General features: G+C 41.4%; 1 protein-coding gene across 2 annotated transcripts in view; it reads left to right on the top strand.

The window, feature by feature from the left end:
* Window positions 1-6,922: 6,922 nt before the first annotated feature.
* Window positions 6,923-25,435, top strand: part of Samhd1 (SAM and HD domain containing deoxynucleoside triphosphate triphosphohydrolase 1) — a 41,497-nt gene continuing 22,984 nt past the window's right edge. For both annotated transcript variants that reach the window (XM_090352320.1, XM_090352321.1), the window contains exons 1-5: window positions 6,923-7,214; window positions 15,688-15,754; window positions 19,641-19,713; window positions 22,049-22,209; window positions 24,160-24,275. In XM_090352320.1, coding sequence (XP_090208446.1) covers window positions 7,007-7,214; window positions 15,688-15,754; window positions 19,641-19,713; window positions 22,049-22,209; window positions 24,160-24,275 — 625 coding nt within the window. In that variant the 5' untranslated portion in view covers window positions 6,923-7,006. The remainder of the gene's footprint in view (window positions 7,215-15,687; window positions 15,755-19,640; window positions 19,714-22,048; window positions 22,210-24,159; window positions 24,276-25,435) is intronic.

Here is a 25,435-nt window from a genome sequence, read left to right as displayed (position 1 = left end):
TTTTTTGGCCAGTCGTAGGGATTGAACTCAGGACTTGAGCACTGTCCTTGGGCTTTCCTCAAGGTTAGTATTCCACTACTTGAGCCACAGAACCAGTTCTGGCCTTTTCTCTGTATGTGGTACGGAGCAATCATACCCAGGTCTTTGTGCATGCTAGGCAAGCATTCTACCACTAGGCCAAACTCCTGGTCCTATGCTTCACTTTTTTAAATAGCTATAATTATAGTTTTCATAGTATTAACAATTATATGTGGTTATAATGTCATTGTCATGTAATTCTCAAACCAGTAGAGTAAAACTCAATATTGTTATTAAAAACTAAACTTGTTTTAGTTTTTTAAACAGCTATAATTATAGTTATAATTATAATTATAGTATTAACAATTATATGTGGTTATAATGTCATTGTCATGTAATTCTCAAAATAGGAAGCTGCTTCTCAAACCAGTAGAGTAAAACTCAATAGTTATTAAAAACTAAACTTGAGGCCAGGAGTTTGGCCTAGTGGTTAAAGTGCTTGCCTAGCATGCATGAAGACCCGGGTTCGATTCCTCGGTACCACATATAGAAAAAAGCCGGAAGTGGTGCTGAGGCTCAAGTGGTAATCTCTAGCCTTGAGAAAGTCCAAGGACAGTGCTCAGGCCCTGAGCTCAAGCCCAGGACTGGCAAAAAAATAAAAATAAAAAAATAAAAAATAAACTTGTTTAGTAATGTAGCACTATGATAATATGTAATATATTGCTTTTGAGGCCATTATAAAATTATTGTCTTAATTCCCAGTTTCCATTAAAACCACCTCATGCTTTACCATTTTAACATGTATCACTAAAATAGCAGCTTATTACTTCCCCACAATTTTTTTTTTTTTTTTTTGCCAGTGGTGGGCTTGAGCTCAGGGCCTAAGCACTGTCTTTGGACTTTCTCAAGGCTAGAGCTCTACCTCTTGAGCCTTAGCACCATTTCTGGCTTTTTTCTATGTATATGGTACCGAGGAATTGAACCCGGTCTTCGTGCATGCTAGGCAAGCACTCTACCACTAGGCCAAACTCCCGGCCTTTCCCCACAATTTTTTTTAAACTTTTAGCATATCTCGAGTTTTCCTCTTGGGATGTCACCACTGAGTTCCCCAAAGGTGCTTTCCACCTACTAGGAACTCAGCTTTCCAAAGAATCAGCCCTTCAACATTCACTTTTTCTAGTGTTTCCAGAATTGGAAGGTTTAGCCATTCTTCTTTTTTTAGTACCAGTACAAGGACTTGAACTCAGGGCCTGGGCACTATTCCTTAGCTTTTTTGCTAATGACTGATACTCTGCCACTTGAGCTACATTCCAAATCTTGCTTTTTAATGGTTAGAGATAAGATTCTTTTTTTTTGCAAGTCCTGGGCTTGGGCTCAGGGCTTGAGCACTGTCCTTGGACTTTCTCAAGGATAGCACTTGAGCCTCAGCACCACTTCCGGCTTTTTGCTATGTATGTGGGGTACCGAGGAATTGAACCTGGGTCTTCGTGCATGCTAGGCAAGCACTCTACCACTAGGCCAAACTCCTGGCCCCGAGATAAGATTCTTGTGGACTTTCCTACCCCAGCTGTCTTCAAACCACAATCCTCTGAATAGTATCATTATGGGCATAGGCCATCCAGTGTCAGACTGGATCAGCCAGCTTTGATTCATTTTTAAAAAATGATATTGGATTTATATTTTAAATGCAAACCGCATTTTTTAGATGCACAATGATGAGGCAAAAGATATATGTAGCTCAGTGATATAGAGTGCTGACTAGCATTTGTGAGGCCCTAGGTTTAATCCCCAGCACTACCAAAAAAAAGATAGTAATGTTTAACTTACCTAATCCTAGTTCATTTAAATAGTCTCAGATATGACTAACAATTAATGATTAACATCAAGAATTTTATTTTTAAAATTTAAAAGGAATTTTGGTCACATCCTACTTTTTTGAAAATTTATATCCTCATTTTTTTGTGTAGTATCTACACTTTATAAGCCAAATAACAAAGTCTGTCTTGCATCTTGTACATACTTCTGTGTAGCTGTAACTACTGTATTATTCTCATTATTAATTACAAAATATAAATGAGTATTTGTACATTGACTGTAGGAAGCTTTGGACATGTTTTATCAATTTTAATATTTGTATCAATGTACATAAATGGGAATAAAAATGGGAATTTTTAAGATTTTGAAAAAAATATTCTTGTGACTAGAAGCAAATCTTTGGTTCTTAAATTATCTTTAAAATTTTTCAGTGCAGCCTAAAAGTTCACATTCTTGGTTGTTTCTTTGGTTTACAAGGAGTGGGAAGTTACTACTAAGTGGGCAAAGGGCTTTCTTTTGGAGTGGTCAAAATATTTTGCAGCTTTGTGTGTATTGTGTGCGTGTGTGTGTATCACCGTGCATACCTATGTAAATATAGTGAACAAGCTTATATACATGTGTATGCACCCACATGTACATATGCATGTGTATATAACATATATATGTACACATATATAGTGATAGTTGCTTAACACAAATTTACTAAAAGCTGTTGAATTATACATATTAAAGTGGTTATATGAATTTCACCTCAATTTTTAAAAGCGATAATATATAAATAAGGCTAATTATTTTAACATATAAATAGAATTATTTCAAGGCCTTGGAATTAATTTGTGAGCCAACACAATGAAAAGATGTACCATGATCAACTTGGTTTCTTTCCAGGGATGCAATAATGTGTGTGGAATAAACATAATACAAAAACAGAACCAAGGATAGAAATCACATGATATTTTCAATTGGTATAGAAAAAGCCTTTGACAAAATTCAGCATCCTTTTTTTATAATAAAATCTTCAAAGAAACTGGGAAATAAAGGAATGTACTTAAACATTAAAAAAATCCATATATGATAAACCTGTAGCCCATATCAAACTAAACAGGAAAAAGCTGAAATCATATCCCTAAAAGTCAAAAATGAGACAAAGGTATCCACACACAAATGTTTCAAACAGGGAAAGAAGTCAACTTATTCCTACTTTCAGATAACATGGTCTCATACTTTAAAACTTTCCTTGTGCACTTTGACCACTCCACATTCTGTCCATTGTTCATAGTCAATTGTTGGTCTGTTTCATGCCACTGTAGTTTCACCTTTTCTAGAATTTCAAATAATTATGTATGCAGAGTACCAGGGTCTAGCTGCAGTGTTAGCTTATTCTAAAAGCTCTTCTAATAGTTGTAGACTAACTAACTCTATCAGTAACAAATTACCCTTCTGTTGTAGTTCGGGGTACCAAGCATATCCATGTTGGCATAAGACAGGTTGATACTATTATGGTTCAAATTTAGAAATCAATACTGTCTGAAATATAAACTATAAGCCAGGTGCCAGTGGCTCATGCCTGTAATCCTATCTACTTAGGAGACTGAGATCTGAGGACAATGGTTCAAAGCTATCTCTGGCAGGAAAGTCCATGAAAATCTTCAATAAGTCAGAAGTGGACCTGTGGTAGAGCATTAGTCCTAAGCACCAATAAATAAAATATTTAAGAAAATGTAATTGAGGGCTGGAAGTTGGGCCTGGTGGTAGAGTGCTTGCCTACCTAGCATGCATGAAGACCTGGATTGGATTTCTAGGTACCACATATATAGAAAAAGCCTCTAGTGGTAATGTGGCTCAAGTGGTAGAGCTCTACCTTTGAGAAAGCCTAAGGACAGTGCTCAGGCCCTGAGTTCAGTCCTCAGAACTGGGGAAAAAAATGTAATTGACTCTTAGCAACAACTTTTAAAGGTTCTATAGGTTATTTTATTTTTATTTATTTGCCAGTCCTGGGCTTGAGCACCATCCTTGGACTTTCTCAAGGCTAGAGCTCTACCACTTGAGCCACAGCACCACTTCCAGCTTTTCTATGTATGTGGTACCGAGAAATTGAACCCCGGTCTTTGTACATGCTAGGCAAGCACTCTACCACTAGGCCAAACTCCCAGCCCCTCTATAAGTTATTTTTACCTGGGATTGCCAGTCTCCTATAGAAAGTCTAGTCATTATTTTGTTTGAGCATCACAACTCTCAAACACAGGCTTAGTCCTTATCCAAAATGCTGTCATTCATAAAGTCACCTAAGATTTCACAGATGAGATGACCTCTTTCTGCAACCACTTAAAAGCTATAAACAAACCCCAAATTGTACTTAGCTCAGATTATAGAAAAAGAACAATTTTCAAGGCTTAAGTACAAATTCCAGAGCACTTAATACATGTGCAAGAGGCTTTTCACCTCCTTGGGTTTCATTTTCTTATCGGTTAAATGGGCATTATAAGCCCATCAGTACAACTAGTCAAGGTAGGGAGGTTATTATGAGGATTAAAGTAGCACAAGCCAGGCACAAGTATCTCATGCCTGTAATCCTAACTAATCAAGAGACTGAGATCTGAGGATCATAGTTCAAAGCTACCTTGAGCAGGAAAGTCTGTGAGACTCTTACTGATCTCCAAAAAGCAGGAAGTGTTGCTGTGGCTCAAGTGGTAGAGTGCTAGCCTTGAGCAAAAGAAGGTCAGGGACAGTGTCCAAGCCCAGAGGTCAAGCCCCAAGACCAGCAAAAAATAAAAATAATAAAATTGCACAATTTGACTGGTTGGGTTACTGGCAGCTGGAGGTCAAGAAAAAAATTGCTGGAGGGTCCGGGAGTATGGCCTAGTGGTAGGGTGCTTGCCTAACATGCACAAAGCCCTGGATTTGATTTCTTGGTATCACAGAAAAAAGTCAAAAGTGGTGCTGTGGCCCAAGTGGTAAGATTACTGGGAAGTGGACCTTAAAACAGTTCCTCTTACTGTCTTTTCTAATCTTAACTATGGTAAAATAAGCTTCACTAGATGAAAGCTGGAATGGCTGATTCTCACATGGCCAGGGACCTCGGCTTGATTGGCTGCTTCCCAGACTATAGGATGGCATTGAGGAGTAGGACCATCAATGGTATTGGCCCAGTAAAAAGGAAGCTTTGGAGTCAGAGAAAGCACAGCCTTTGATTCTCAACTGTCACTGTCCACAAGACATTGAGCAGATACCCAACATCTTTCACAAGTTCAGGGACCCTTAGAAAGTAGAAGGATAAAATAATAAATGCACCATTAAGTTATATCTTTTTTTTTTTTGTCATGGGGCTTGAATTCAGGGCCTTGGGTGCTATCCCTGAGCTTTAGCCACAGCATTGCTTCTGGTTTTCTGGTGATTAATTGGAGATACGAGCCTATTGGAGAGCCGGGAGCATGGTCCAGTGGTAGAATGCTTGCCTACCATGCACGAAGCCCTAGTCTTCCGTACCACATACACAGAAAAAAGCCAGAAATGGTGTTGTGGCTCAAGTAGTAGAGTGCTAGCCTTGAGAAAATCCAAGGACAGTGCCCAGGCTCTGAGTTCAAGCCCCAAGGCTGAGCAGCCCCCCCCCCAAAAAAAATAAAAAGTCTGGTGACCTTTCCTGCCTGGTTGACTTGGAACTGTGACCCTCAGATCTCCACCTCCTGAGTAGCTAGAATTACAGATATAAGCCACTGTGCTTGGCTTTTTTTTTAACAAGCAAAACCAACAGTAAAAATTCTCAAAAGCAACTGCTTTGAACAAACACATTGATTTAACTAAAACCTTCTATCACCTTGCTGGTGATAGTTGATGGTGTAGCAGCCTTGCTGGGAAGGAAGACTGTCCCATGAGCCTTACAAACACATCTTTCAAATCAGCTATTTCTGACTTTAGAATGTGTCTTTCAAGCCGGGTGCAGGTTGCTCATGCCTGTCATCTTAGCTACTCAGGAGACTGGGATCTTAGGATCACAGTTTGAAGCCAGATGGGCAGGATAGTGTGAGACTACTTTTAAAAAACCCCAAATCTGGAAGTAGCTCTGTGGCTCAACAAAAAGGTCTTAGAGTGTAAATTTTAAGGAATCAGATTAGTCTTTTCCCTTCCTTTGAGAAGCCGGCTGGGATGGAGAAAGGAATGGAGAATTATTCTCTCTGAGTGAGCATGCTGATGAAGCCCTGTCCTGTGCCCCTGCCGGTTCACAACAATATGTTAAGTTTCTATTTCACTGATGTTGTACTGTTTCCCCGGAGTGCGGAACAAATTTCTGTCCCAGTTGCAACAGTCTCATTACACACCTCCTTCAAACGAGACTTTCCCTCAATTCCTGTAGCCTCCTTCTAGGAACTGATTCTCTCCCCCACCAATTCCCATGGTCCACTTAATGTGACCCATGTCACTGCCCCCCTAAAATTTTGTTTAAATTCCTCCCACACCTGTCCACTGTTGTGCCTCCATTCCCACTTGGAGCAGCCCGACAAATGTGTGTCCCCCAATAAATCCCTGAGCAGGATCAATCTCCATTTGCAAAGAAGTTTGAGGTATCTTCTTGTGTGGAAGCCGAAAGACAGGCAAGCCCAGTGACCCTTCGCTGCACGGCAACACTCTTAAAACTTGTGAAATGCGAAACGTCATCGTCCCACCGGGTTCGAAGCCTTCCCAGGGTTCAGCCAGCCCCTTGCCCATTTTTCTTTTCCCTGGGAAGGGTGCTGGCAGTCTTCCTGGCCTTTCAGGTTTCCTTTAACTTTAGGGCATTTGAAGTCTGGCAAAAGGGAGGATGAGGATAGTTACTGGGGAAGAGTACCCTCCATTCCTCTGGAAATATCCTAATCAGAGCGTGGCCGGACCTTTCAAAGGTCCCCTCTACGTAGACTTCCTCCACTCCAGTTCGGTTTCTAGTTCCATCACAAGCCCGCTCTTTCCCGAAAGCGGGGCGGGGTCGAGGACGCTGGCAGCTATTGCGCCTGCGTAATGAGCTCCGAGGTGGGAGGTGCGGGGTTCTCATTCGGGACTGCTGCTCACTGCGCCTGCGCAGGACGCAGGGCGGCTCCTGATGTTGAGTGGACTTAGCGTCCGGGCCGAGCTACCAGTGCGCCTGCGCGCGGGCTGGGCGCCGCGGTCCTTGACTGTGCTGCGCTGGGGGCCGGGTGGAGCCATGCGGAGAGCCGACTGCCAGCAGCCCCCAAAGCGACCACGATGCGATGGCAGCCCCAGAACCCCTCCGAATACTCCTCCCGCTACGGCCAACTGGTCGCCGGGCCCCAAACTCCACCCAGACCACCGGACCTGGGACCCGGAGCAGGTGTGCTCCTTCTTGGAGCGCAGCGGCTTCAGGGAGCCGGGACTGCTGAGAAACATCCGAGGTAGCAGCGCCGACGGGCGAGGGGCGCGGGCGGGGGGCGACCACCGCCGCGGGCCGAGGCCTGGTCCTCGGGGCGGGAAGAGGAGGCGCTAGGGGCCAAGCGGAGGGGTGGACCGGAGCAGGGGCTCCGTGGGACGGCAACCAGTGGACGGCCACCTCTCCGGAGCAGAGGTCCCCGGGCCTGCAGCGGGAAACGTCCAGGACAGAACTCGAGCTGGAAGAAAAGTGGGGGCCTCTAGGGCAGGACATCCAAGAAAGGAGCCATTTGGGGGTCCGTGAACGCGGGAAGGCAGATGTCCTCAGTCCCGACAGACGACATTAGGTCCTCTCCTTTTAGTTGGAAGACTCTGCCCCAGTCCTTGGTCTGAGAGTTGCTGTCATTCAGGCTCAGCGGGCTCCAGAGACCCCTGGCTGCTAACCGCAAGGCCATAAACACTTGCCACATGAGAGCTTCGGAAGTTCCTCCGCCACCCCCCTTCACCCCGAACGTGGGGTTTTCCTAAAGAGAGAGGAGGGAGCTGTGTGTGTGTGTGTGTGTGTGTGTGTGTGTGTGTGTGTGTGTGTGTGTGTGTGTGTGTGTGTGTGTGTGTGTGTGTGTGTGTGTGTGTGTGTGTGTGTGTGTGTGTGTGTGTGTGTGTTGATTCTGGGACTTGAACTCAGGGCCAGGGTGCTGTCCCTTAGCTTTTTCCCTCAAGGTTAGTACTCTATCAATTAAGCTATACTTTCATTTCTGACTTTTTGCTGGTTATTTGGAGATAAGAATCTCACAGACTTTCCTGTCTGGAATGGCCTTGAACCGTGATCCTCAGATCTCAGCCTCCTCAGTAGCTAGTATTACAAGGGTGAGCCACTGGGCATCCTGTAGGGGCTCAGTGTTTGTGAACTATATTTGCAAAAAAGATGGGCAATAATTATATTTGGCTCTTTGTGAATAATTTCGATTCTAAATATGAACAGTTTTTTTTTTTTTTCAGTTGAGACTGAACCCCCAGCATTGTACACATTCCACTTGACCACACTCAGGGAGCTGTGCACACTGAGTTTTAGGCTCAACCACCAATCTTCCACCTTACATCTACTCAAAATATTGTTTATCTGACTATGAAGTTTAAGTCTTGCCATCCTTCAGGGTATTTAGTAGGAATTGAGTTGTTTGCTGGTTGTGATTTCCAAATTCGGTAAACTTTGGTGGGGGTGCTTCAGGACCTAAATATAGTTTGAGTAGTAGTATTACTTCTCCTTTTACTTCTCTTTTTCCTTTTTCATTTCTTCCTTTTTCTTTTCTTTCTTTCTTTCTTTTCTTTTCTTTTCTTTTTCTTTCTGGCTCTAGCACTTGAGCCACAGCACCACTTCTGGCTTTTTCTATGTATGTGGTACCATGGAATCAAACCCAGGTTTTTGTGCATTCTAGGCAAGCACTCTACCACTAAGCCAAACTCCCTCCCCTGCTTTTTTTGTTTTTTAGACTAACAACAAATAGGATGAAGTAGTTTTCTTTATTTTTACTTTATTTTTTTGTGTGATGTTTCTGGAGCTTGAAATCAGAGCTTAGACACTGTTTCTTGGCTTTTTCACTGAAGGCTGGTGCTTTACCACTTGAGCCCCAGCTCTACTTCTGGCTTTTGGTGGTTAACTAAAAATAAGAGTCTCAGGGACTTTCCTACCAGCCTGGCTTCAAACCATCAGATCTCAGCCTTCTATGTAACCAGGATTATAGGCATGAGTCACCAATACCCAGCAATTTTATATTGTCTATCCTTAATATGTGATTGATTGCCTGTGTTGTTGGGTCTTTGCATGATTTTTTTTTTTTTTTTTTTTTTTTGCCAGTCCTGGGCTTGAGCTCAGGGCCTGAGCACTGTCCTTGGACTTTCTCAAGGCTAGAGCTCTACCACTTGAGCCTCAGCACCACTTCCGGCTTTTTTCTGTGTATGTGGTACCGAGGAATCGAACCCGGGTCTTCATGCATGCTAGGCAAGCACTTTAACCACTAGGCCAAACTCCCGGCCCCTGCATGATTTTTTTTGTAGGTTGATTTATTTCCCTCCAAAATGATCTGCGTCCTCTAAGACCCTTGTGTGTATGCTTTTATTTTGTTTAAAAAACTGACCAAATTGGGCCAGGAGTGTGGCCTAATGATAGAGTGCTTGCCTCGCATGCATGAAGCCCTGGGTTTGAGTCTTCTGTACTACATACACAGAAAAGGTTGAAAGTGGTGCTGTGGCTCAAGTGGCAGAGCACTAGCCTTGAGAAAGCTCAAGAATGGTACCCATGGGGTTGGGGATTTAGCTCAGCGGAAGAGCCCATGCCTGGCAAGGGCAAGGCCCTGAGTTTGGTCCCCGGCTCTGGGGGGAAAAAAAAGCTATTAAAGACCCCCCCAAAAAAAATAAGAATGAAAAAAATAAGAATGGTACCCAGGCTCTGAATTGTAACCCCAGGACTGGCAAAAAAAAAAAAAAAAAAAAAAAGACCCCTACCTGCTTGTACCTTGATCAGTATTCCCTATTTCTTTATAAGCCTCTGAACTCTTGCTTGCCCTCAAACCTAAGCAAGCACTGGGAAAAGTGGGATATGCCTCCAAGTTAGCTTCTTATGGGACCACCTGGCTACAGTGGGACCCCTACCTTCTTAGGCTCCACTGTCATTTCCTCTTGTTTCTCTAGCTTCCCTTCAAAGGTTTTGCTTATCTCTGCTAGCTTCCCCTTTACCCAATAAAAGAAAATCTTGTTATGTTTGAATCTGAGCACTAGCAAATTTCCGAGTTTAGAGCTTTCTTTTTATTTTCAGTAGTATTTCTTTTTAATTAAAATCTTCCTAAGTCAAGGTGATTTTCTTTTTGGCAAAGCCAAGCACAAGGCACTCGATCCCTTTCCACCTGATGGAACAGAATACATTATATGCTGTAATCCACACTTTTTTTCTTTTGCCAGTCTTGGGTCTTAAACTGTGCTCTGGAACTGTTCCTGTGCTCCTTTTTGCTCAAGGCTAGTGTTTTACCAGTTGTGCCACAACACAGCTGTGATTAATTGGAGATAAGAATTTCACATGGGGGGCTGGGAATTTGACCTAGTGGTAGAGTGCTGGCCTGAGCTCAAGCCCAGGACTGGCAAAAAAAAAAAAGGAATCTGGGCCGGGAGTTTGGCCTAGTGGTTAAAGTGCTTGCCTAGCATGCACGAAGACCCGGGTTCGATTCCTTGGTACCACATACATAGAAAAAAGCCGGAAGTGGTGTTGAGGCTCAAGTGGTAGAGCTCTAGCCTTGAGAAAGTCCAAGGACAGTGCTCAGGCCCTGAGCTCAAGCCCAGGACTGGCAAAAAAAAAAAAAAAAGGAATCTTACATGGGCCAGGGGCATGGCCTAGTGGTAGAGTGCTTGCTTAGCATGCACAAAGCCCTGGGTTCCATTCCTCGGTACCCACATACACAGAAACATGCCAGAAGTGGGGCTTTGGCTCAAGTAGTAGGGTGCTAGCCCCTTGAGAAAGCCCAAAGACAGTGCCCAGGCCTTAGTTCAAGCCCCAGGACTGGCAAAAAAAAAAAAAAAAAAAAAAATTCTCACGGACTTTTCTGTCTATGTTGGCTTCAAACAGCAGTCCTTAGATCTCAGCCTCCTGAGTAGTTAGGGTTATGGCATGAGCTACTGGTGCCTGGCGAAACCATGCTTTTTTTTTTTTTTTTTGCCAGCCCTAGGGCTTGAACTCAGAGCCTGAGTATTGTCCTTGGGTTTTCTCAAGGCTAGAGCTCTACCACTTGAACCATGGTACCACTTCCAGCTTTTTTTTCTATATATGTGGTACCGAGGAATCCAACCCGGGTCTTTATGCATGCTAGGCAAGCACTGTACCACTAGGCAGAACTCCTGGCCCTGCTAACCCATACTTTTTACAGATGTTTGTTAGGTCTTGAGAGGTAAAGTAACTTTCAAAAGCCACACCAATAGAGGGGGAAAACTAGATTATTGTTTTGTTGTATGTGTGTAAATCCTGGGGATTGGACTCAGGGCCTAGGTGATATCCCTGAGCTTCTTTTACTCAATGCCAGCATCATCTCTGGTTTTGCTTGTTCATTTAGATAGCTTAGTGCAAATAAGAGTCTCACAGACTGCCCAGGCTGGCTTTGAACTGCAGTCCTCAGATCTCAGTCTTTTAAATAGCTAGGATTATAGGCATGAGCCACCAATGCCTAGCTTGTGTTTTATTTATTTATTTTTAGGTCTTTGGATTTTAGAACTAAACAGGTATTATTTTAAAAACAAACAAACAACAACAACAACAAAAAAACACTGGAGGAGGGCTGGAAATGTATTTTAGTGGTAGAGTACTTGCCAGGCACTGAGTTTAAAAGCCCCAGGACTAATAAACAACAACAACAAAAACAGACGTGGAAATGTGGGAATGGGGCTTAGTGGTAGAGTGCTTGCTTAGTATGCATAAAACCCTGGGTTTCATTCCTCAGTACCACATAAATAGAAAAAGCCAGAAGTGGCGCTGTGGCTCAAGAAGTAGAGTGCTAGCCTTGAGCAAAAGAAGCTCAGGGATAATGCCCAGCTCTGAGTTGAAGCCTCAGAAGTGGCCAAAAATAAAACCAAAACAACAAAATAAAAAAATTCTTGAGGAGCCAGTGGCTCAGGCCACTGTAATCCTAGTTACTCAGGAAACTGAGATCTAAGGTTTGTGTTGGGAGCCAGCCCAGGCAGAAAAGTCTATGAGTTTCTTATCTCCAATTAACCACTCAAAAACTGAAAGTGGCACTGTGGCTCAAGTGGTAGAATGCTAGCTCTGAGCAAAATTCCTCAGGGACAGCACTCAGGCCTTGAGTTCACCCAAAAAAACAAAAAAGTCTGAGTTCGGTGGTTTATGGTTCTACTCTCAGCACTCAAAAGACTGAGACAGGGAGCTGGAGAATTCCAGGCCAAACTGGGCAACATAGTGAGGCCCTATCTAAGAAACAAACAAACAAAAAATTGAAGAATATAATCAAAGTTAGAAAATCAGCTAAGAGGGACCAGGAGTTTGGCCTAATGATACAGTGCTTGCCTAGCATGCACAAAGACCCAGGTTCAATTCTTGAGAACCACATACATAGAAAAAAAAAAGCCAGAAGTGGTGCTATGGCTCAAGCGGTAGAGTGTTAGGCTTGAGAAAACCCAAGGACAGTGCTTAGGCCCTCAGCCCAAGCCCAGGACTGGCAAAAAAAAAAAAAAAAAAAAGAAAAGAAAAGAAAAAGAAAATCGACTAAGAGCAAGGAAAATAACTACCTTAGAAGCACGAATAAAACACAAAACGAACTATTGACAACCAACTAGAAAATACCTTCTAGTACTGTAGTAATGTTTAAAATACTGTTGTTTTTAATTTAGAAAAAGCTTTAAAGCCTAATAGCAATTAAAGTCATTAATCCAATAAACTTGGATCAGCCTTGGATACTTAGGCAATGCTTGTAGATTCAGAGGAATTTGTAGATATAATTGGACCATGTCCAAAGAAGTATATGAAAGATGATTCTTATCTGGGCACGGGTAGCTCACACCTATAATCCTAGCTACTCAGTCCTGAGAAATCAGAACTGAAGTTTGAAGCCAGCAAAGGCAGATAATTCCAGTGAACCAGGAAAAAGCAAGAAGTGGAGGTTTGGCTCAAGAGGTGGGGTATCAGCCTTGTGTGAAAAAGCCAAGTAAGGCCCAGAATTGGCACCAATTAAAACAAAACAAAACCTGGACACTAGTGGCTCACACCTGTAATCTTAGTTACTCAGGAGTCTGAGCTCTGAGGATCAAGGTTTGAAGCCAGCCTAGGCAAGAAAGTCCATGAGACTCATATCTCCAATTGACTACCAAAAATCCACAAGTGGAGCTCTAGCTCAAGTAGTAGAGCATGAGCCTTGAACAAAAAAGGTCAGGGACAGAGGGTAGGATCTAAGTTCAAACCCCAGGATTGGCATACATAAGGCTACTAGAAAGAGAGGGAGAATAGAGAGATAGTTTGGTATTTTTACCTTGAATGATTGTTTTTCATGAGAAAAAGTACAAAATATGCAAATTAATTTTTGTCAGTCCTGGGGCTTGAACTCAGGGCATGGGCACTTCCCTGAGCTCTTTTGCTCAAAACTAACACTATACCACTTTAAGCCACAGCTCCACTTCTTGTCTTTGAGTGGTTAATTGAAGAATCTCACAGGGACTTTTCTAGCCAGGCTGACTTTGAATTGCAATCTTCAGATCTCAGCCTTCCTGAGTACCTATGATTACAAGAGTGAGCCTCTGGTGCCCAGCAAATAAGTAATTTTTATTTCAGTTTGGGGGGGGGGTTGAGAATTAAACCTAGGGCCTTACAAGCCCACTATTACTTGAGCCACTTTCTCATTTTTTCTTGCCACCTTCAGAGCAGAGGTTTTTACTTTTTTTGTTTTGCCGAGAGTTCTAGAATCTGAAGTTAGGAAGAATGAGAATTAACTATATGGAAAAGTAAATATGACCATTTGTATGCACATTTAAATGTACATATATACATGTGTATATATAACATATGGACATATGCATATACAGCTTTCAAAACACAAAGTATTATATTTTCAAGGAGGTGTTAAAAATAAACCAACTTGGGGCTGGGATTTTGACCTAGTGGTAGATTGCTTACCTAGCATGCATGAAGACCCAGGCTCAATTCCTTGGTTCTACATACATAGAAAAAAGCCAGAACTAATGCTGTGACTCAAGTGGTAGAGCTCTAGCCTTGAGAAAACCCAAGGACAGTGTTCAGACCCTGAGCCTAAGACCAGGACTGGCAAAATAAATAAACAAACCAATTTGCCTGTGATCTCAAGAAGTTGAGGTCTGAGGTTCAAATTTCAAAGACAGCTTCTGCAGAAAAGTCCATGAAATTCATCTCCAGTTAACCACACCCCCGCCCCCACCCCTGAAAAAAAAATTTAAAAGCTGGAAATGGAGTTGTGGTTTAAGTGGTTGAGTGCTAGCCTTGACCAAAGTCTCAAGCCTCAAAGTCAAGCCCTAGAACTACGACCTTGTGTACTGTGTGTGTGTGTGTGTGCATGTATGTGCATGCACAGGCGTGTCAATACCGAGGCTTGAACTCAGGCTTTCAAACTCTCTCATTGGACTTCTTTGCTTATGGCTTGAGCCACACGATGTTTTTGTGGTGCCACAAGCTTTGGCTTTAGACAACTTATATTTATTGATTGATTGATTGATTGATTGATTGCCAGTCCTCGGGCTTGAACTCAGGGCCTGACCACTGTCCTTGGGCTTTCTCAAGTCTAGAGCTCAACCACTTGAGCCACAGCACTATTCTGCCTTTTATTGTGTATGTGGTACCAAGGAATTGAACCTGGATCTTCACACCTATTAGGCAAGCACTCCACTACTAGGCCAAACTCCTGGCCTCTCTTTAGATAATTTAATGATTCCAGTGATTCTAAGAACCATAACTTAAGTTTCCTTCTTCACCCCCACCCAAATTCTAGGTATTTAAAAATAGGAAGCCTTACCAGGCATAACCTCACAAGTAATTAGGTTTACTTTTTCCTGTCTACTTTTCTTACACGTAGTTTATATGAATGATTTATTTACCTTATTTATCAAAAAATCCTTCTTGATTTTCTTTTTTTTTTTTTTTTTTTGCTGGTCGTGGGGCTTGGACTCTGGGCCTGGGCACTATCCGTGGGCTTTTTCAAGGCTAGAGCTCTACCACTTGAGCTATATCACCACTTCCAGCTTCTTCTATATATGTGGTACCTAGGAATGAACCCAGGTCTTCATGCATGCTAGGTAAGCACTCTACCAGTAGGCCAAACTTACAACCCTCCTTCTTGGTTTTGTTAAGATTTTACAAGTAACAAATCAAAAGTATGGCTCAGGCTAGAAATTAGCTCTTTAATAGAATTCTTGCTCTAGCATGTACAAGGCTCTGGGTTCAATCCCCATCACAAAAAAATGAATAAACAAAACATAAGCCAGCTTTGAGCCTGATTACAGGCATGGTACTGCATACCTGAAATCTTGGCATTCATCAGATTTGGGAGAAGCACAGTGCTTTCTGATGCTTAAGTTCTGTATTAGAAAACAGAATAGTATCACTTCTCAGCCTTTTGGCTAAGATCACATATAAAATGGAATAATATTTGCCTATAATCTGTGCTTAGCCATACATATATATTTTAAATGATCTCTAGATGACGTCCAGTGTAAATGTTAAGTGCATACTGGATGTACTGTATTTTTCGGGAATAATGACAAGAAAGTTTGTCCATGTTCCATGCAGATATATCATTTCCCCAGTGTTTTCTTTTGGCCATTCACAAGTAGAATCAGTGGCTTCAGAGAGCTGACTGCAAGTCGTGCAGTCAGTTGCCTGCATGGGTTTTCCATAAGTCAGGATTTGAGTAAATTTCAATGGATTCAAATTGAAAAGTATCAAAAACAGTGTTGTAAATGTATTTATTTTTCTTCTTTATTTCACAGAAAATAAAATCACAGGTTCCATCCTGCCTTTTCTTGATGAATCCCTTTTTGAAAATCTTGGAGTAAGGTAAGAATGATAAGAATTCATATTATAACCAAACGTATCTTATTCACCTTGAAGAGATAAAGCTCGGTCTCTGTAGTTAACTATCCTCATTTTTAGTCTATGATGTGTTCTAAAACAGAACCTCTGCTTGCTGTTTGGGTTTTTTGTTTTGTTTTGGGCTTTTTTTTTTTTTGTCAGTTGTATGCTGGATGCTATCCTTACGATTTTTTTTTTTTTTGCTTATGACTAGTACTCTAACACTTTGAACCATAGCTCCACTTCCAGTTTTCTTGTGGTTAATTGGAGATGGGAATCTCAGGGGCTTTACTATCCAAACTGGCTTTGAACTGTGGTCCTCAGATCTCAGCTTCTTGAGTAAGTAGCTAGTTTGCTATTTATTTTTGCTGTCTTAATCCTATTTTCTATTACAAAGGAATTGCATTTTATTTTATTTTTGACCTGAAGGCTTTTCTTCCAGAACTTGAAAGGCCAAATTGAAAGAAAGGAATTGCATTTTTAAAGGATTTTTCAGACTAGCTTTCAAGTTTGTAGTGGTCAACTTTTTAACTTTCAGTTTTGAAATAATCGAATCACACATATCAAAAAACACAGAGGAACTAATAGGAAGAAAAAATATATTAGCAATAGAATCAAAGCTGCAACCCCATCTTAAACATATTTCTAGGTCTTCTTAAAGCTGTTTTTTTTGTTGTTGTTTTGTTTTGTTTTTTTGCCAGTCCTGGGATTGAGCTCAGGGCCTGAGCACTGTCCTTGGTCTTTCTCAAGGCTAGAGCTCTACCACTGGAGCCTCAGCACCACTTCCAGCTTTTTTCTATGTATGTGGTACCAAGGAATCAAACCCGGGTCTTCGTGCATGCTAGACAAGCACTCTACCACTAGGCCAAACTTCCGGCCCGTGTTTTTGTTTGTTTTTGTTTCATTTTGTTTTGCTAGTCCTGGGGCTTGAACTCAGGTGCCTGGGCCCCGTCCCTGAGCTTCTTTTTTGCTCAAGACTAGCGCTCAATCACTTCGGGCTTTTTCTTTTTATGTGGTGCAGAGGAGTCCAACCTAGACGACACTAAGCCATATTCCCAGCCCTAAAGCTGGCTTAAGACTGAAATGTGTCCATGTTTGAAAGTGTTAAAGCATACAATTAGTCCTTAAATTTACACATACACACACACACAGCTCTATATAGGCATCTTTATGTGGTTAGAGGGTCACGACTCTAGAGTCTACATTAAATTGGAGAGTGTGCTTTAAAGATCTTATTTGAGTATTTGATATTTGCTATTCCTTAAAATGGAGTTTTTGTTTCCCTTAAGGAATTGGTAACAGTGAGGAAATAAAGTATGTATTAGGGGATTTCACTTGGTTACTTCTTGTTTGTAGTAACAGTAACCAATGAATCAAAACAAAGGATTACTGAATTACTTCCTGATAATATAGTTTAAAATTTGATTATGAAAGTTGATGATAAAGATTACCTTCCTGTGTAACTGGCTTTCAGCAAGTGTCCTTTGAATCAGAATCACCAGGGACTCCTCTTAGTACTTTTTGTTTCATTTTGTTTTGTTTTTGTTTTTGCCAATCTTGGGGCGTGAACTCAGGGCCTGAGCACTGTCCTTGGGCTTTCTCGAGGCTAAAGCTACAACACCACTTCTGGTTTTTTCTATATATGTAGTACCGAGGAATCGAACCCAGGTCTTTATATATATATATATATATATATATATATATATATATATATAATTGTATATTAATAGAAGGGTTACATTATATTTGCCAGATAGAAGGTGCACTGCTTCACAAACATTGCTACTCTTTCTCATCTTTTTTTTTTTTTCCCCAATCTTGGGGCGCAGACTCAGGGCCTGAGCACTGCTCTTGGGCTCAAGGCTAGAGCTCCTCCACTGGAGCCACAGCATCGTTTCTGGCTTTTGCTGTGTATATGTGGTACCTAAGAATCGAACCTTGGTGTTTGTGCATACTAGGCAAGCATTTTACCACTAGGCCAAACTCCCAGCCCAGTACTTTTTGTTCTTATTGTTGTTCATGAGGCTTGAACTCTAGGTCTGGGCACTGTCCCTGAGCTCTTCAGCTCAAAGCTAGCACAGGGTCACTTCCGGCTTTCTGGTGGTTAATTGGAGATAGGAGTCTCATGGACTTTTGTGCCCGGTCTGGCTTTGAACTGTGATCCTCAGATCTCAGCCTCCTGAGTAACTAGGATTATAGGTGTGAGCCACTGGCACCTGGTGATACGTTTTTTTCTTTACCTTTTTTTTCTTCTTTTCTCAACATTATTGGGGCTTGAACTCAGATCCTTGTGTTCTTCATTAGATTTTTTTTTTTTGCTAGTCCCAGGGTTTGGATTCAGGACTTGAGTGCTGTCCTTGGGCTTTCTCAAGGCTTGCGCTCTACCACCTGAGCCACAGCAACATTTCTGTCTTTTGCTATGTATGTGGTACTGAGGAATTGAACCCAGGTCTTCCTGCATGCTAAGCATGTTAGGCAAGCACTCTACCACTAGGCCAAACTCCCTACTCTATTCATTAGTTTTATTTTTGTTGTTGTTGTTGTTGTTTGCCAGTCCTGGGCTTGAGCTCAGGGCCTGAGCACTGTCCTTAGACTTTCTCAAGGCTAGAGCTCTACCACTGGAGCCTCAGCACCACTTCTGGCTTTTTTCTATGTATGTGGTACTGAGGAATTGAACCCAGGTCTTCCTGCATGCTAGGCAAGCACTTTAACCACTAGGCCAAATTCCCGGCCTCATTAGTTTTTTTTTGTTGTTGTTGTTGTTGTTTGTTTGTTTTGCCAGTCAGGCTTGAACTCAGGGCTTGAGCACTGTTCTTGGGCTTTTCTCAAGGCTAGAGCTCTACCACTTGAGCCACAAGACCACTTCCAGCTTTTTCTATGTATGTGGGAATCAAACCCGGGTCTTCATGCATGCTAGGCAAATACTCTACCACTAGGCCTCATGCCTCAGCCCTGAGTTCAAATCCCCATACTGACACAAAAAATAAAATACTTCCACAAAGGATTATTTAATTACATATCAGGCATTAGCAATACTAATGGAATTTAACTGAGTTCAGTATGACGCCATTGGGACAAAATCAAGTTTTTGAGTAACTCTTTACAGTAACTAAGATGGGCTCATTGTATTTCTACTACACAACCCAGGTAGCATTTGTACTCTTTCCTTGGGAACATAGTGCTCCCTCTCTCTGTCTCTGTCTCTCATCTTGGGGCTTGAACTCACCAGCCCTCTGCCACTAAGCCATAATCCAGCCTCTTCTCTGTCTTTCCTTTTTTAATTTTTTTCTTGGACAGTTGTGAGACTTGGATGCTGAGCCTGGGTACTGTCCCTAAGCTCTTCAGCTCAAGGCTAACACTCTGCCACTTTTAGCCACAATGCCACTTCTGGTTTTCTGGTGGTAATTGGAGATAAGAGTTTCACAGACTTTTGTGCCCAGGCTGGCTTTGAACCGTGCTCCTCAGATCTCAGTCTCCTGAGTAGCTCAGATTACAGGTGGGAGCCACTAGTACCCAGCTTCTTCTCTCTCTTGTGGTGGTTATTTTAATGAGTTTTCATCAGTAATTTCCTTACGAATAGTTTTTTTTTTAGCGTTCAAAGGAAATGATAACTAGTACTAGTTTAGGAAAAACTGGTCAGTAGTAAGGTAAGTTTAAATTTGATGTTTTATCCTGTGACTTCTGATATGCTCTGCCTCAGGGTCAGGGCAGAGCCCAGGGAAGGCCTCCCTTGACACAGCAGGAGGGGTATGTTTGTGTTCCTTCTAGTTTCCGCTTGTATAGATAATCAAGAGTTGATTATGCACCACTGTTCGTTCCTAGGATTATTACTGAGCAAATAATAATTTTATTTATCTTGTTGTAATCTTAGTTCCTTAGAGGAAAGGAAGAAATTGCTTTATTATGTTCAACAACTAAATCAAACCCACATGGAGACAGCGAAGGTAAGAGTAATCCGAATTTATGGGGTTTTTGTTTGTTTTATTTTGTTTGTGTGTGTGTTACTATAAAGTAGTATTATTTAAAATTCATAAAAGAACAGAAAGATGATAGGGTTCTGGGTTTCAGATCTTTACTTTTTTTTAACATTCATTTTCTAAGATAGACACAGGTGTTTAAAAGAGAAGACTAAAATGCTGTAAGCATGCAGAAAAGCCTAATTTGTTTCAGACCTATTTTTGTTTCTTTTTTGTTTTAATACCAATATTGGAACTTGAATTCAGGGCCTCAGGCTCTCCTTGAGCTTTTTCTCTCACAGCTAACATTTTACCACCTGTGCCACACCTCTTTTCTGGCTGTTTGCTGAATTGGAGTTAGAAGTCTCTCAGATTTGTTTACCAGAATACTCAGATCTCAATCTTTTGAGTAGCTAGCATTATAGCCATGAGCTACTACACGTACTGTTTTTAGAACAAAATATTACACTATATGTATCTTTTATCTCCAGAGATAAGTATCACTCAGAAAATGATATTTATTACTTTCATGAATTTCTAAAAAAATTTTACTGAATATGCATATGTGTGTAAACATAGTTTATGGCAATATGTATACATATGTGTATCTATAAATGTAGGTACACACATACATATGTTTGCCCTTTAAGTAGTATAAATGATGTAGTATCATAAGTAATAGAAAACTTACATTTGTGGGGTTTTTTGTTTGTTTTGTTTTTCAATTGTAGAGCTTGGGTGCTGTCTCTAAGCACTTTTGTTCAAGGCTAGCACTCTACCTCTTGAGCCATAGTGCCACTTTCATTTTTCTGGGAGTTAGTTGGAGATAAGAGTCTCACGAACTTTCCTGCCCATGCTGGCTTCAAACCACAATCATCAGATTTGAGCCCTCTGAGTAGCTAGGATTTCAGGTGTGAGCCACCAGTGCCTGGCTCATTTATGATATTTTTGTTGGATTGGAACACAAGACATTGCACGTGCTAGGCAAGCTGTGCAGCACTGACCCATATTATGATGATTTATTAACCATCCCCACTGAGACAAATGCTTAGAAACCTTTAGATATAAAGTAACTTTTAAAGTGTTCTTGTTGGGTTTGTGAGCTTTATTCTGACATTCATCCTGAAGCTTAATCTCACTGCAATCATTCGTCTCCCACCAATCCTGTTCAGATGTTAAAAGCACCAGTTTAAGCTCAACTTCTTGAGTAGCTAGAATTACAAGGCATGAGCCAGTACCCAGCAAACATTTGAATTTTTTTTTTACCAGGCTATTTTGTTTTGTTTTGTTTTTGTGTATATGTATATTGTGTGTGTGTGTGTGTGTGTGTGTGTGTGTGTGTGTGTGTGTGTGTGTGTGTATATATATATATATATATATATATATATATATATATATGTGAATGATAGGTAGAGTCCTTAAGTCAGAATTATATCATAATGAGGAGGAAGTACAATATTTGATGATGTACATACTATTTATTGCATCCTAAGACTAAAAAAGACCAAGGAAGGGTGGTATATGTCTATAATCCCAACTACTTGCGAGCCAGAGATAAGAGGATCATGGTCTAAACCCACCTGGGCAAAAAAAAGTAAGATTCTCATCTCTTTTTTTTTTTTTTTTTTGCCAGCCCTGGGACAGGAACTCAGAGCCTAAGTACTGTCCTTGGGCATTCTTAAGGCTATAGCTCTACCACTTGAGCAACAGTACCACTTCCAACATTTTCTGTGTATGAGGTACTAAGGAATTGAACCCAGGTTTTTGTGCATGCTAGGCAGGCACTCTACCACAAGGCCAAACTCCTGGCCTGGCTTTATATGACTGTAGTCTCTGCTTCATAGAAACCTGTTGGTAGGAGGATCACAATCCTAAGTTAGTTTTGAGCAAAACTCAAGACCCAATCCAAAAAAATAACTACACCAAAGAAGAAGGAGAAGGAAGAGAGGGGGGGGCAGAGCTGTGGGTGTGGTAGAATACTAGCCATAAGCAAAAAAGCTGAGCAGGGGGCTAGGAGTTTGGCCTAGTGGTAAAGTGCTTGCCTAGCATGCACGAAGACCCAGGTTCAAGTCCTCGGTACCACATACCTAAAAAAAAACCAGAAATGGTGCTGAGGCTAAGTGGTAGAGCTTTAGCCTTGAGAAAGTCCAAGGACAGTGCTCAGGCCCTGAGCTCAAGCCCAGGAATGGCAAAAAAAAAAAAAAAAAAGCTGAGCAGAAGCATGGGGCCTCAAATTTAAGCCCCAGTACAGGCATGCATACACACACACACACACAATTAGTTATGTCTTGTTGCTGATACTAATTTACACATAATTTTCCAGGTAATTAATGATCCTATCCATGGCCATATTGAGTTCCACCCTCTCCTTATCCGAATCATTGACACTCCTCAGTTCCAGCGGCTTCGGTATATTAAACAGTTGGGAGGCGGTTACTATGTATTCCCAGGAGCTTCACACAATCGATTTGAACACAGTTTAGGGTAAGAGGGGAAGGGATATGGGGAGCTTGAAGTTCTTAATTGTCTCCTGTGTCATGAAATATTGTTGCATCTTATCTCTTAGGGAATACCTAGCTTTACAAAATGGTTATTATATCTTTATTGATGAGAAAGTTGAGGTTTGTTTTTTTTTTAATTTACCTTAACTGTATTTTATTTTGCATGTTTTAAACCAACTCAGACCTTTCATGTAAAAGTAATGAAAAGTGTATTGATGGGTCAGTGAGTTAAATATTTGTCTTCTTTTGTTTCCCACCCTGGGTCTGTTGTAGGGCTTAGACTCTGGGCATGGCCTCTGTTCCTGAGCTCTTTTTGCTCAAGGCTAGTCTCTACCACTTAGAACCACAGCTCTACTTCTGGTTTTTTGGTAGTTAATTGAAGGTAATAGTCTCAGATTTTCCTGCCCAGCCTGGCTTTGATCCTCAATACTCCTATCTCAGCCTCGTAAATAGCTAGCATTGCAGGCAGGAACCATCAATGCCCGGCTTTAAACATTTGCCTTTAAATATTATTCACAAGGGCCAGGAGTGTGGTCTAGTAGTGGTAGAGTGCTTGCCTAGCATGCACCAAGCCCTGGGTTTGATTCCTTGGTACCACATACACTCGATACCACATACACAGAAAAAGCTGAAAGTGGTGCTGTGGCTCCAGTGGTAGAGTGCTAACCTTGAGAAAACTCAAGGCTAGTGACCAGACCCTGAGTTCAAGCCCCAGGACTGGCAAAAATAAATAAATAAATAAATATTATTCACAAGTAAATGGGGTTCATTACTTAGGTACTTGACTATCTGTGAACATAGTTATTTAGTTTTCTTTGGTCTTCTCTATTCATTTCTTTTCTTCTGAGGCAAAGTTTCTCTATGTATTCAAGGCTGACCTCTAGTTCATGATCTCAGCCTCTCAAGTGCTGGAATTACAGGTGTGCACTATGACTTCTGACTTCTGACTTATTTCCTCATCTACAGAGTCACTTTTTGAAATTAAATAATTTTCTTAGCTATCAGGAAATATATAAGTTAAAAAAAAGTCCCTGTCCTTCCTGTCCTTAGAAAAGTTGGGACCTTTGTTAAGTACAGTGAAGTGGAAACTTTGGCCTGCTTTTTCATTATAATATATAGAGCTAGGAGAGTGGAGGCAGGAAGGAACTGGAGAGTTCTGCAGAGATTTCATTAAGCACAGTACCTTGTATTATTGTGCTGTTGTTGTTTTTTTTCTTTTCTATAATGTACCTTTTCCTTTTCTACTTCCTTACTTCTCTCCCTTCTACTGTCCCTCTTTCCTCTCTTTCTTCCTCCCTCCCATCCATCCTTCTTTGCTGCTGCCTTTAAGACAGGCCCTCAATATGTAGCCTAAGCTAGCTTTTTTTTTTTTTTTTTTTGCTAGTCCTTGGGCTTTCTCGAAGCTAGAGCTCTGCCACTTGAGCCACAGCACCACTTCTAGCTTTTTCTGTGTATGTAGTACCAAGTGTATGTGGTACCAAGGAATCAAACCCAGGGCTTGGTAAGCACTCTACCACTAGGCCAAACTCCCAGCCCCTACTTACTGTTTTTTATGTTAGGAGCTGTCCTGATAGGTGGCATCATTATGTGTCTTATTTTGTTTAGATTTGCAGTATTAGGGATCAAGCCTAGAGCCTTGCACAGTGTAGGCCAGCACCCTACCTCTGAGTGACAGAACTGTCCTAGACTTCATGATTATTTTGTTTGCATTTCCCTAATAATTAGTGCTATTGAGGCAGAGGTCCTGCTTCTGGGATTCTGCTCATATGTGTTCTAAAACATACTACTTTGCAAACTTGTTCTAAGATATATCAGAGTGTTTTCAGATTTTTATCACCATTTGTCATAAGCATTTCAGAGACTTCAGAGGTTCTTGAGTTCCCGGAGTATCAGTTATCTTTCAAATCAAAAGTGGCTTTTTTTGTCTCTACAGGGTAGGGTACCTTGCAGGATGTCTGGTTCGCACACTGAATGAAAAACAACCAGAGCTGCAGATAAGTGAGCGAGATATGCTCTGTGTTCAGATTGCCGGGCTTTGCCATGACCTCGGTAAGCTATACAGAGAGCTAGAGTCATTCCCTTCGATGTAAAAAATCAGACTAACAAGACAAAAGTGTGAGTCAAATGTTGTTTAGGTCAGTGGTAGAACATTGGCCTCGCATGTGTGAGGCACTGAGTTTGAGCCTCATTACTGCAAAACAGAAAGATAAATGAAATTCACTTCATCCTCAACACAGTAGTAAGAAAAGCTCACTAGAGACTCCCATTTTGTATAAACTGTAACAAAGATGTTTATGATGAAAAATTAACCAGAAGAGGAAAAGGAAGTCGCCATGTTTTGTGCTTATGAATCACTTTACAAAGAAACAATGACATATTCTATATTAATGGCATTAATGAATTAAAACATGACTCTTTTTTAAACAAAAACAGAACAACAACAAAAAACCCTCAACATTTGTTTTTTTGTTTGTTTGTAAGTGAAAGTACAAGGGCTTGAACTCTCAAGATTTTCTGTTCTTGCTTAGATTTTTCTGCTCAAGGCTGGTCCTCTACCATTTGAACTACAGCTCTCCTTGGTAATTGGTAATATAATTTCTTAGACTTTTCTAAATGAATTTGAGCCTCTATATTTGGTACTCAGTGTCCTGAGTAACTAGGATAAGAGATGTGAGTCACCAGTGCGCGTCTCACATTTTTTTTTGCCAGTCCTGGGCTTGAGCTCAGGGCCTGAGCACTGTCCTTGGACTTTCTCAAGGCTAGAGCTCTACCACTTGAGCCTCAGCACCACTTCCGGCTTTTTTCTATGTATGTGGTACCGAGGAATCGAACCCAGGTCTTCATGCATGCTAGGCAAGCACTTTAACCACTAGGCCAAACTCCCGGCCCCTCACATTTCTTTTAGTTGACCTAAAACTGTCTTTTCCCTAAATTTATGTAAACTCTTAGGACTAGAGACCTCTCCAAGGAGAGTTTGCTTTCTTAAGTGATTTTGCCTTTTTTGTTTTTTGTTTTTTGTTTTGTGAATCATGGGGGCTTTGAACTCTGGGCCCTAGGCGCTATCCCTGAGCTCTTCAACTCAAGGCTAACCTGTTGAGCCATAGCCCCACTTCCATTTTCTAGTGGTTAGTTGGAGATGAGTTTCATGTTGTAGTGCCTGGGTGGCTTTGAACTCTGATATTCGGATCTCAGCCTCCTGAGTAGCTAGG

The sequence above is a fragment of the Megascapheus bottae genome, chromosome 18, assembly GCF_031878675.1.
Source record: "Megascapheus bottae isolate mThoBot1 chromosome 18, mThoBot2.hap1, whole genome shotgun sequence".
NCBI classification, from domain to species: Eukaryota; Metazoa; Chordata; class Mammalia; order Rodentia; family Geomyidae; genus Megascapheus; species Megascapheus bottae.
The sequence above is the reverse complement of the archived record's forward strand: the minus strand, read 5'-3'. Positions and strand labels throughout refer to the sequence as shown.